We start from the raw sequence: 12,989 nt of genomic DNA on the forward strand, positions 1-12,989 counted from the left end.
CAAAAAAGGGAAGCATTGTTTGGCAGAAAAATAACAATAATTGTACATTTGCCTGTAACACTGTAAAAAATATACTGTATGGGGAATACAACTCAAAATAAAGTTACGTGAAAAGAAATTAATCCGATTTGTTTTCGTTACCTTGAGTCTAGTCACGTGGTAACACTGTGGTGGTATTGTGAGTAATGTATCACGTGGTAACACTGTGGGGGTATTGTGAGTAATGTATCACGTGGTAACACTGAGAGCCGCTTTAGGGGGTATTTGGCCTACTCTTTCACACGTTTTCCCCCACGATGTGCGACCTGCCGATCGATTAACCGCTCTAGTCGGCATGTAACAATCGCTTTTAATTCCTCGCCTAACAACACTCGCTCATTCGTATGACACACACGGCAACGCTCAAGTGTCCCAGCAGGCGAATGTGCTCACGTAAGGTGGAAAGCCAGGGAAGGGGGGAGGATGGGACAAGGGTGGCGACGGGTAGGCCCACGGTGGGACGCTCTGCTTCTGCTTGTGACCCTTCTTCCGTGCTCCGTGCCCACCCTTGGGTCTGCCTGGCATCTCGTAGTCGTCGGCGGAGGGGGCACTCTCCTGCGGCGTCGGCGCACACACGGGAACGCACATCGGAGAGACGCTTTCGCGCGATTCTGCATTCCTTAAATGACTACGGCTTAACCTCGTATAACGGACCATGCTCATGACGACAGCCCGTTTATTACGAGCATAGCTGCAGTGGCGTTAATTCTCATGTCGATTCGCATACTTCCACACAGCGTCCGGGTTACCTTAGCCACCCTACATATATAACGATCGTGCTCGCTGCCAAACATCCAATCATTGATGGGTTTTTCTTTTGTATTCTATGAATAATGTACACATGTACCTGCCTGTGTGTCATGTTTTAATTCAGCATTTGTTTAGGATGCCTGTTCAAATAAACCATTAGATATACACAGCGACACATTGACGCTGTCACGTGTTTCCTCAAGGTCCAGTTTAAGTTTTTCATTCCAGGTTCGCTAGTGGTTCGTTCTAAAGAGGAAATATCTGTATTTACATAACATTACATATGGGCCTTGAAACGACGCACTGCATTGTTGGCACAGCATGTACTTCCACAATGACAGAGATCCCCCGCATAGCCTTTAACAGACTGTTGGGGCAAATGCTGTTTGAGAGCATCTATTAATGCCGGCACGGCACGCGATGGAGATGGTTGGCCAGCACAATGCTTGGCTGCCCTTGTTTCCTCAAATGTGGATATTTACACACAGCACCAGGTGACTATTTAAGGCTGAGACAACCTAGGGGAGGCACAGGAAAAGATTAGATATGAGCCACTGTTATTGGTCGAACTCAAGTCGCCGGGTTCGGGGCATAGTGCACTCAACCACACCACCACTGCGCTTCCATTGGCACACGTAAAAGACAAAGATCTTCTTGAATTCTAAACCATGTGGCAGACGAGTCTGAAATCTGACTTAAAAATCGATCGAAATAGCCTTCATGAAACGGGTTTTCTTTACGTTTTTACTTCTCTTCAAATGCAATGCATTTGGTTCAACGCCGTTCCACAGCTTTAATTCCCCACGCAGAAAAAAATCTTCGTCTTGCCGATCAACCTACTCGTATTGTTACGCTGCAACAGAAGGGCACCTCCTCACCTCCACCCTCGGTAACACGGCTGAAAAAAACATCGGGCTGGGTCCACGTCCTGGCGAGAGCCACGTAGCTGCCAACGTTTAGGGGTTAGGCTGCTTTTCTTCACAAATGTATCAAAAACTTCCTTTCCACCGCAATGAATGATTTATGCTATAATTTACAGCACTTCATGAAACCCTCTTGAAAGATGAAGGTCTCACCATGCCGTATTGGGTCATGGAGGGGGGGAGTTGTTTGACCATACATCGCCATTTTGGTTTGTGCAAGATGGTCAATGTGGTCCCAGGACTGGTCTTGAAAAGTTACAAGTTTAAGCCTTGGGGAGGGGGGGGTCGGGTTTTTGCACCACTGGCTCAGAGTAAATGAACATTTGCCCCATTGCATGTTTTGAGCAGGAAAGGCAGCTCAACTCTCAACGAATCGATTAATCCGAATCCATCACAGCCCCGCCGCCCCGGCTCACCTTGCCGGCCCGGGACGCCGCGTCGGCGTCGCAGCTCGCGGCCGCGTCGCTCTCCCCGCCGGCGCGGGCGGCAGACTCCGCCGCTGGCGGCAGAAGATCGGCGAGCTTCAGCTCATCCTCGTTGCCGTAGCCCGTGAAGACCATGACGCACGTGCCGGCGCTGGCGTCCACCGACTTGATCGTGGCGTCGTAGACCACGCCGTCCTCGGACCAGGCAGCCTGGCACAGGTCGCCCGCCTCCAATGGCACGCGAGAGGTTGGCACAGAGACGGGCAACGATTCACCCCGTCTAGCCGACGCGTGCCACTGGAGCAAGCGCTGTTGGCACACCTACGAAGGACGGCATGGCGCAAGAAGGCGGCAATGCGGCCAGCACCACGCCTGGCTGCCTCGAGTCTCCACAAAGTAAACCGCTGTAGTCTGCGCTCCACCAACGGAAGAAAAGCAAAACTACATTAACTCTCTCCTGAAGAGCTCCCGTGGCTGGAAGACCTCGACATCGGCATTTAGCTGAGGAAAATTGCCATCCGCAGGACTGTGTATGCTTACGTACGATTTGTGTTCCTTGTTCTCAGTGCCGTCGCAGCGGGGAACACACAAAGGGACCGTTTGGCTAACCATCAAACTTTTGGCTCGCACTTTCAGATGCGCTTCTGCGGCCATCTGGAACGCTCTTCCTTTCCGATATTAGGAAGCCACTGGAGCTACGCACTTTTACATCTAGACTGAAAACTAATTTCTTTAGAAGTGCTTTTTGTGTTCAGATTCTTGTACTTCCCCCGCACCTCTGACTAGCGCGGTTGGCTATGTACGGTGCGAAACGTCGTGAGAATTTTAGTGTTTTATTTTTATTATTTTATTATTTCCCTTCTACGTGACTTTACCGAAAGAACCAAGAATATGGTGCGAAAGTAGTTCAACATACATACATGAGAATCTTTATTTAGACTGGAAGAATTCGATGAGCTATGAAGCTCATTTTCACAGATGGTCCAGAATGGGGAGGTCAGAAAGGTACAACAGCAAACAATACAAATGAAATGATAGGAGTGAAAAATAAAGAAAATGGTTAGCAAGTCACTAAATATAAACAAAGGAATTTATTAATTACAGGAATCCGATTTATCAAGCTTGGGCAAGGCAGCAAAAAACAACAAAACAGTCCCAGGCCACACCGAGATAACACCACACAGTAGTAGTATCTCAATAAAATGGCACATTAACACTGAGCTCGCATCTGGCTACAGCTCTAAATGGCTCACACGGTGGAGCCTAAACAGACTGAGAGTGGATTTCGACAGAAGCAACTCTCTCACGAAATCATGGGGGGTTTCTACGCAAAAGAAGAATTTGCTTATGATAATATGGCTTTCCCCTTTCTGGCAATAAAATAGAAAGGGGAAAACCCTATTATCATAATTTAATACTGGCAAAGGAGGTCTCATGAAATAATTTGCTTGTCGGGAGAAGCAAACCTCATGGACCTTCTCCCTGAGATTTCCCTGCAGCACAACAATGCCAAACACCAGAAGCGGTGGCCTGTGAAGAATATTGGGGAAAGGCCAATATAGGTTGGACAGCAGACACGACAAATCGGACAACTATTAACATCACGCAGGTAATGGTCAAAGCTATAAATCACATTTGCAAATAAACGTGACAGCCACATCCAGAGCACCAGTAATCTTCTGCTTCAGGATATTTACCTTGTCGGAGGGCGACATGCTGCTCCTCTTGTGCCGTCTCCGTGTCTTCGCCCGCTTGTTCACGGACTTTGTCTCCCCGTAGGTCTTGGGGCTCTCGCAAGTGCGGTGCCATTTTTGAGCGCTGTCTGAAAGAACACGGTCGGTTAGTTGAGGTTGGTTGGGTTTCGTGTGGCCACGGCCATATACACTGACGAAGTCACGGGCCGTAGGTAACCCACCCCTGCTCTAAGACGTGTAGGACCGGGTGTCTAGACCTGCTTCTGTACATACACGTACTACTTTGGAACGGCTCGTACAGTGTTGCCAACTCAGCAATTTTGTTGCTCGATTTAGAGGCATTTTGGGGGGTTTACCAAGCGACCAAATTTGAGTGACTTTCTGGGATAATTTTGAGGATTTAGAAGCAATTCCCGCTGCGTATGAATGTACGCCATTACATGACATTTAAAATGGCTCATCGACTCAAAAAAGCGCGCTCTTAGAAATCCTACGTCACTTTGCTATGGCACAGTGTCGAGTGCCATTTATTATAACTAGTCTAGGCATAATGCAGCCTTATTGAGTTAGCAACAATGCTGTCAAACCACTGTGTGCCCATTTTCCCCATTCATATTTGTGGCTGACATGTTTCCAACCTGCGCACGTATCACTGTGCACGTTCTCCGCCGCCTGGTGAGGAAGTTCGTTTAGACAAAAACAGTCAAATCAACTTGAGCAAGGCGCTTACCATCGAATGATAACACAGTACTCGAAGGTGTGCGCATGTTGAATTTCTTTCGCATCGTACGTAGCCAATCATGCTAATCGGAGGTGTGGGGGAAGGAGAACAAAAATGTAGCCGTAAAGAAATTAGTTTTGTAACCACTGGTGGTGCACGTGACACACGAAGTGTGTTATATTGTCGGGCTTTCCCGGGTATCCCTTGCAACAGGTGTTGTGTCTCAAGATGTAAATATAACCATGTACACGCACACAAAGATACGAAGTGCACAAGTACACACAGACAAGCGATACAAAGACCCCCCCCTTATAGCCTTAACAGACTGTTGGGGCAAGTGCTGTTAGCGAGCACCTACGAAGGCCGGCATAGCACACGAGGGGGTGGGTGGCCAGCACCACGCCCGGCCGCCTGTCTCCACAGTGGCGATGTTTACACACCGCGCCTGGTCCTCATTTGTGGCTGAGTCAACCTAGGGGAGGCCCAGGACCGGTTGAGCTCACATCCAAAGTCGGAGACACTCACCTTGAAGGACGTGACGGCTTTGTCATACGCCTTGATGAGCGCTGCGTCGTGCCAAATGTCAGAATCGTCACTCTACACAGGACACACAACCACCACCACCATCACCACCACGACCCTTTTGAGTCTACATCGACCGCACGCGGCACGCTCAGCACGTGCTACGCTCAACACGCGGCACGTGCGACGCTCAGCACGCGGCACGCTCAGCACGTGCCACACGCTCAGCACGTGCCACACGCTCAGCACGCGGCACACGCCGCACGTGGCACGCTCAGCACGCGGCACGCTCAGCACGCGGCGAGACCCACGGCGTTCCCCGACACCCGGAGCGCTGTGCGAGAGAAGTGACGTCCGTCCACTGCAGTACCAGGGCGCGGCGCATTGCGGCGCTTGTTTTGACCATACTTCACCACGCTGGTACCAGAGCGGGTCTGTGAATGCGGGCGAGTGAAGGCTCGAGTTCCGTACAGTGCTGACACACACGCAATTTGCAGATTAATTGAATGCAAGTACACCGTCGAAACTGATAGCAAGAGGAAATTATATACCGAGCCAGTGGTAGAAATTCCTCATTTCGAGGGCGGCGAGCGGCGACTCGCATATGACCACCGCTGTTGATTCGCCACAAAGTAGTGCACTGTTGACTTCATTCACACCGCACTGTAGTGTCACTGTACAATGCACGTAAGCCCAACCGTGCACGCGCAGACAGCGCTGTACACGCGTACCGTGCGAACATAACGTCAACAACATAACGTCAATAACACAACAACATAACGTCAACAACATAACGTCAATAACACAACATAACGTCAATAACATAACGTCAACAACATAACGTCAAATTTCGATTTAAAGCTTTCGTGACTGCAAGGATTCATCTTCTTTGGTTCTTTCAGTAAAGTCACATAGAATGAGAATAAAATAATAAATTGATAAAATAAAATAACACAATAATATTCTCACGACGTTTCGGCCACAACACAAGCGACCTTCATCAGGTGAAGGGACGAGACTGTCTGGTAGGACAGCGCTGGAGTGAAAAAGGCACGCTCAGATCACGACCTTTAAGCTGTGTCAGAAGAAACAAAGCGCCTTGACAAAGGAATTAGCATATAATTTAGCATTGAAATGGCCGAGTGATTAGCTTGTGACTGGTCACAGAAATGGCTATGTTAAAGTTAAAGCATACACATCCGCAGAGGCACCCCTTGACAAAGGAATTAGCATAGAATTTAGCATTGAAATAGCTAAGTTAAAGCATACACATCCGCAGAGGCACCCCTTGACAAAGGAATTAGCATAGAATTTAGCATTGAAATAGCTGAGTGATTAGCTTGTAACTGGTCACAGAAATAGCTATGTTAAAGTCAGAGCATACACATTCACCGAGGCACCTAGTATAAATCAAACAGGAGAATTTAGCATTGAAATAACTAGGCAAATTTAGCATTGAAATAACTGAGTGATTAGCTAGTGACTGGTCACAGAAATGGCTATGTTGAAGTCAAGGCCTACACATCTGAGCTATTCACAGTAACTGGGTATACAATACAGTGTATAATGAATACTATATAGTGAAGCGATAAAAAACTAAAATATAAATTACCTTAATGTTATCAATAAACTCTTTATTCTCCAATCAGCTAAGCTACCAACAATAAGTCGTTATATATCACAATGCTATATGGCGAAAAAATGGGTGGATTCTTACCCTCAACTTTAGCAACACGGATAGCTACGGGCCCCGTTCAGACGGACGAGTTCATCCAAGGTCGGAACAGAGGAGGGGGAAAGAGACAGCTGCGAGGCGCTATTATACTCCATGTTGTAAACCATACCATTAACCGTGGTGTGAGAGGTATTAAGAGTCAATGCTGGCGAAAGAGCTGCGGTCTGAAGGTCATCGTAAAATACAATTAATTAAGAACAGAAATGGTTTAAAACATCTTTCCAATGGTTACTAAGCCAGAATCCATCTTCTCGGTTGAAATTGTCTCTGTGCTTGTATATGTGAATGGCCTCATGAACGAATCTCTCATGGTAGCCGGTTGGTTTGCAAATAACCTCCGTCTTGGAGAAGTCAATGTCATGTGAGCCCACTGATTTATAACAGTGATCTGCCACGGCAGAGGAGTTCGTCCTACCGTGTTTCAAGTCTGCTTTATGCTGACGGATGCGGTCCGAGATATGTCGTTTGGTTTCTCCAATGTAGCTACTACCACAGAGGCACTTTAGTTTGTAAACGCCGGGGTAGTGTATGTCTGGAACAGCATCTTTTACAGATGGAACTAGATCATGGATTTTATGTATTGTGTTGAATCGGACCTGGATTTTGTGTTTATTCAGGATTTTGGATATTTTTTTAGTGACCCCTGCAATGTAGGGTAAGGTGATGGTTTTGAGTGGCTCCACAAGAGAATCCTTGCAGTCACGAAAGCTTTAAATCGAAATTTAACCGCCTCTACGGGGAGGGATTTCACACATCCTTAAGATCATTCAACAGACTCCGGGATAAGAAGGCTCAACTAATCGAGTCTCTCACCTTTCTGAAGAGATGCCGCGACTCTAAGGTAATACCAACCGCATTTACACTAACCTCTGCTGTTGCAACTTCTCTCAATGCAAAACGAATTCTAGCTAGAACTAGCTTCGCTCTTATCTCGGAAAAAATCAGACTTACACGCACCGAACTCGATCAGTTAGACAAGACACTCTACAAATCACACTTAACATTGACAGCAACAATGTCTACATCGGATTGGGAACATGTAGACAATATGACTACCTCTTCAGCTGCCACTATGTCGACCAAATGTAGGGACAATTTGATTTCCAAATTCAATCACCTCTCCTGCAAAAAATTGGACCCACACACCGAAAAGATAGACGTCAACAAAGTCGTAATTAATCGCAGTAACAGTTCCATTTCTGATGGTCTGAAATCCGTTTTAGCTAAAGGTCTAAACTTTGCTGTCACACCGAGACACTTACCGGTTAATTATATCATTGCCCATGTCGACGTTGCACTCAAGGGCTTGAGTCCCATCGCTGCAGACGTAGCAACATCTGAAATCGCTGCACCCCTCAAAAACGCGAAGTTGCCACCCAGCAACATCAGCAAAGACGAACGTTTTGAATTATCTCAATTAAAAAAGAGGGATGATATTGTCGTCCTCTCAGCCGACAAGGGCAATGCCACTGTCATCATGGACAAAACAGAATATAACAACAAAATTCAAGAACTACTCAACGATGGCAGCTATACGAAAATAAAAAGAGATCCCACCAACAGCCTGGTAACCAAAACGAACAAAATCATCTCTGATTCAACAGCATTAATTGATGAGACCAAACAGTTCTCGTTGAAACCCTCTGCTGCCAGACCACCAAGATTATATGGCCTTCCAAAGATACACAAAGAAGATACACCCCTTCGTCCCATCGTCTCTACTATCAACTCCCCCACCTATAAACTGGCACGTTTTCTTGCTGATATACTGCGACCTTTCACTGGAAAAACCACCTCTGCGGTACTAAATTCTACTCACCTGGTATCGACAATCAAAGGCATTTCCCTGTCCCTAGACGACCTGCTTGTCAGTTTTGATGTGGTGTCCTTGTTCACCAAAGTCCCGGTACCTGACACCATCGCTATCATTGAAGACCTGGTTCATCAAGGACTGCACACTGATGTACCCCCCCCTGGTGAGACATTGCTTAACCAACACATACTTCACCTGGAATGGAACTTTCTACAAACAAACTGAGGGCACCCCAATGGGCTCCCCCTTATCTCCGGTTGTAGCCAACGTATTCATGGAAAAATTTGAAACTGACGCCATCCAGACTGCCACTCTACGCCCGACCTTATGGAAGAGGTACGTGGATGACACCTTTGTCATCTGGCCACATGGCCAGCCTGCTCTAGACCAATTCCGCGACCACATCAATTCCATACACCCAGCCATCAGATTTACCATGGAGGTCGAAAAAGATGGCAAACTACCCTTTTTGGATTTCTTAATTAAAAGGAGACATGATGGTTCAATGAGCCACTCTGTCTACAGGAAAGCCACCCATACAGGTGCTTACTTGAAACCGGATTCCCACCACCATCCATCCCAGAAGAACTCCCTCATCAAGACTCTATACCATAGAGTCCAATGCATTTCCGACCAGGAACACATTACCAGTGAACTCAAGCACGAACACCAGGCTCTCAGGGCTAATGGTTACTCCGACTACACAATCCGCAAAGCCATCACTCCAGTCATGAAGGATTCTCTTGTGGAGCCACTCAAAACCATCACCTTACCCTACATTGCAGGGGTCACTAAAAAGATCTCCAAAATCCTGAATAAACACAAGATCCAGGTCTGATTCTACACAATACATAAAATCCATGATCTAGTTCCATCTGTAAAAGATGCTGTTCCAGACATACAGTTACCCGGGCGTTTACAAACTAAAGTGCCTCTGTGGTAGTAGCTACATTGGAGAAACCAAACGACATATCTCGGACCGCATCCGTGAACATAAAGCAGACTTGAAACACGTTAGGACGAACTCCTCTGCCGTGGCAGATCACTGTTATAATTCAGTGGGCTCACATGACATTGACTTCTCCAAGACGGAGGTTCTTTGCAAACCAACCGGCTACCATGAGAGATTCGTTCATGAGGCCATTCACATATACAAGCACAGAGACAATTTCAACCGAGAAGATGGATTCTGGCTTAGGAACCATTGGAAAGATGTTTTAAACCATTTCCGTTCTTAATTAATTGTATTTTACGATGACCTTCAGACCGCAGCTCTTTCGCCAGCATTGACTCTTAATACCTCTCACACCACGGTTAATGGTATGGTTTACAAAATGGAGTATAATAGCGCCTCGCAGCTGTCTCTTTCCCCCTCCTCTGTTCCGACCTTGGATGAACTCGTCCGTCTGAACGGGGCCCGTAGCTATCCGTGTTGCTAAAGTTGAGGGTAAGAATCCACCCATTTTTTCGCCATATAGCATTGTGATATATAACGACTTATTGTTGGTACCTTAGCTGATTGGAGAATATAGAGTTTATTGATAACATTAAGGTAATTTAAACTTTAGTTTTTATCGTTTCACTATATAGTATTCATTATACATTGTATACCCAGTTACTGTGAATAGCTCAGATGTGTAGGCCTTGACTTCAACATAGCCATTTCTGTGACCAGTCACTAGCTAATCACTCAGTTATTTCAATGCTTAATTCGCCTAGTTATTTCAATGCTAAATTCTCCTGTTTGATTTATACTAGGTGCCTCGGTGAATGTGTATGCTCTGACTTTAACATAGCTATTTCTGTGACCAGTTACAAGCTAATCACTCAGCTATTTCAATGCTAAATTCTATGCTAATTCCTTTGTCAAGGGGTGCCTCTGCGGATGTGTATGCTTTAACTTAGCTATTTCAATGCTAAATTATATGCTAATTCCTTTGTCAAGGGGTGCCTCTGCGGATGTGTATGCTTTAACTTTAACATAGCCATTTCTGTGACCAGTCACAAGCTAATCACTCGGCCATTTCAATGCTAAATTCTATGCTAATTCCTTTGTCAAGGCGCTTTGTTTCTTCTGACACAGCTTAAAGGTCGTGATCTGAGCGTGCCTTTTTTCACTCCAGCGCTGTCCTACCAGACAGTCTCGTCCCTTCACCTGATGAAGGCCGCTTGTGTTGTGGCCGAAACGTCGTGAGAATATTATTGTGTTATTTTATTTTATCAATTTATTATTTTATTCTCATTCTACGTGACTTTACCGAAAGAACCAAAGAAGAACATAACGTCAATAACACAACAACATAACGTCAATAACATAACGTCAATAACATAACGTCAACAACATAACGTCAATAACACAACAACATAACGTCAATAACACAACGTCAATAGCATAACGTCAACAACATAACGTCAATAACATAACGTCAATAACACAACAACATAACGTCAATAACATAACGTCAATAACATAACGTCAATAACGTGTTCATTCTGCTTCGCGGTGCACAGCATACAGAAGAAGTGCATCCGACAGCCACGACTCTACTGACGCTACCCCCCCACTCTCACCAACCCGCACTGAGCAGGCGAGGTGAAGTATGGTCAAGTTAATAAACCCCACGGGGTGTGCAGAGGCCCTCGTCCAGCAGTGGACACGTGGAGCACAAAGAGGAGGGGGTATGGGAGAGGAGGAGGAGCGGGCGCGACTTGTCCATCACCTGCCCCTTCTGGTAGACGACGTCTCCCCGCGACACGGCCATGGACGATGGTGCGAGCGAGCGAGCGAGCCCGCAAAGAGGCCCCCCAGGAGCTTTGAAACCTCGCAGGAGAAGCGCGCGACTGAAGGTGGTGGTGGTTGTTGGCGGTGGTGGTGAAGCCAAGCCGGCCGGTTCCCTTACGTAACGAACACAGCAGCAGCAAGGAGACACGCTGCTTTAGCTGGGTGTTGTTTATCGGAGCTTATCGAAGGCCGCCTCTCTCGCTGCCTCCGAGTGAAGGGAGCGCGCGCCCCATGTGCGCCCTGAACGCCGCCACCGCAAACCTGCGACTCGCCGCCGGCGGCCATCTTACGCAAGGGAAGCGTCGCCCGCCGCTGTGAATGGCAAAGCCGGCGATGGGCGTCATCAACACGTCACCACTTCACCTCCCCACTCCCCACCCCCACGAAGAAACGGGACACGGGGATTGGGCCAAAGCGGGAAACTCTTCCCTGTGTAAGATGGCCGACAGGAAGCGTACACCGCGGCAGCGCTACGGACCGCGCCCCCTCCTTCCCGTCTCCCCCCCCCCGCCATTATCCTCCCCGCTACCGCTATAGGCGCTGCGCGAGACGCCGCGTGATAAAAATGTTTCATAATTAATTAGGGCGCAACCTCGGTCTGTGACGTAACAAACATAATTGTTGGGGGCGGTGTCAGCTGACGTCACTGGCAGGTATCGAATTTCTTAGCGTCACATCCTGCGCGTCACATCCGGCGATGACGTCACAATCGTCACAGGCTAAATACACGTGACGCTCGCACGTGACGCTCACAACTCCAACTGGCTCCTCGCTGGCAACACGCGTGGTCAAGATGGTGCTGCTGTATGGGGTCAAGGCGTTTGTCATGTTGACCTTGATTCACATTACCGGATTGGTTGGTTATAAAGGAGACAGTGCCAACTACCCGACCCCGACTCCATTGGTCACAAAGCCCAACATAGACCCCTTGCCATGCGTTGTGTCACAGCAGCTCATGGCCGTTGCGATAGTGATGATGGCTGTGATCGAGATATTCCTGTGGCGACGTTGGAGCTGTAACCTATCCAACACCGAGCGTTACAGCGCCATGCTGTGTGAGGAAAACATGAAGCTGTGTCAAAGAAGAAGCACGGTGGAAGACGACAACGCATTCCTCAGGTTCAGGGAGGCGGAGACGCGTAAAGACAATGAGGCGTTGCGTCTAGAGATACTGCTTCGGGAGAACGCAATGGTGCTGAATCCACAGATGCTGCGTGAAAAGAACTGGCTCGTAAAGAAGGAGAATCAACGGCTGCGTCACGAGAACGAGAAGCTGATTCGTGCCGCAGCCGCCCACGCCGCCACGGCCAACATCACCGCCAATGCCGCGGACGCTCCCACCGCCAACGTCACCAACAAGACCAAGAAGCTTAAATTTCGATGTCTCAGAAACTTCTTTCGTAAACGCTTCAATTTGACACGTTTAAGAGCCCGAATAAAAACATCACCCACATAGAGGCAAAAGACAAAGGACCCCCGTATAGCCTTAACAGACTGTTTGGATAATGTCTGTTAGCAAGGACGTATGACGTACACGACCACTCCTCACACACACATGGACGCACACACACGCACGTGCCTGACT

At 47.6% G+C, this 12,989-nt stretch overlaps 1 protein-coding gene across 1 annotated transcript; it reads right to left on the reverse strand.

Annotated features, from left to right (window-relative positions):
* Nucleotides 1-2,074: 2,074 nt before the first annotated feature.
* Nucleotides 2,075-4,064, reverse strand: LOC142905363 (survival motor neuron protein-like). The gene is made up of 2 exons (XM_076051833.1): nucleotides 3,835-4,064; nucleotides 2,075-2,365 (listed from the first exon to the last, which is right to left on the reverse strand). Exons 1-2 carry the CDS (start codon nucleotides 3,850-3,852, stop codon nucleotides 2,090-2,092), a joined length of 294 nt encoding a protein of 97 aa, XP_075907948.1. The 5' UTR covers nucleotides 3,853-4,064; the 3' UTR covers nucleotides 2,075-2,089.
* Nucleotides 4,065-12,989: the final 8,925 nt, after the last annotated feature.

This window comes from Petromyzon marinus, chromosome 52 (assembly GCF_048934315.1).
Source record: "Petromyzon marinus isolate PM22_M1 ecotype Great Lakes invasive population chromosome 52, UKy_Petmar_22M1.pri1.0, whole genome shotgun sequence".
NCBI classification, from domain to species: Eukaryota; Metazoa; Chordata; class Hyperoartia; order Petromyzontiformes; family Petromyzontidae; genus Petromyzon; species Petromyzon marinus.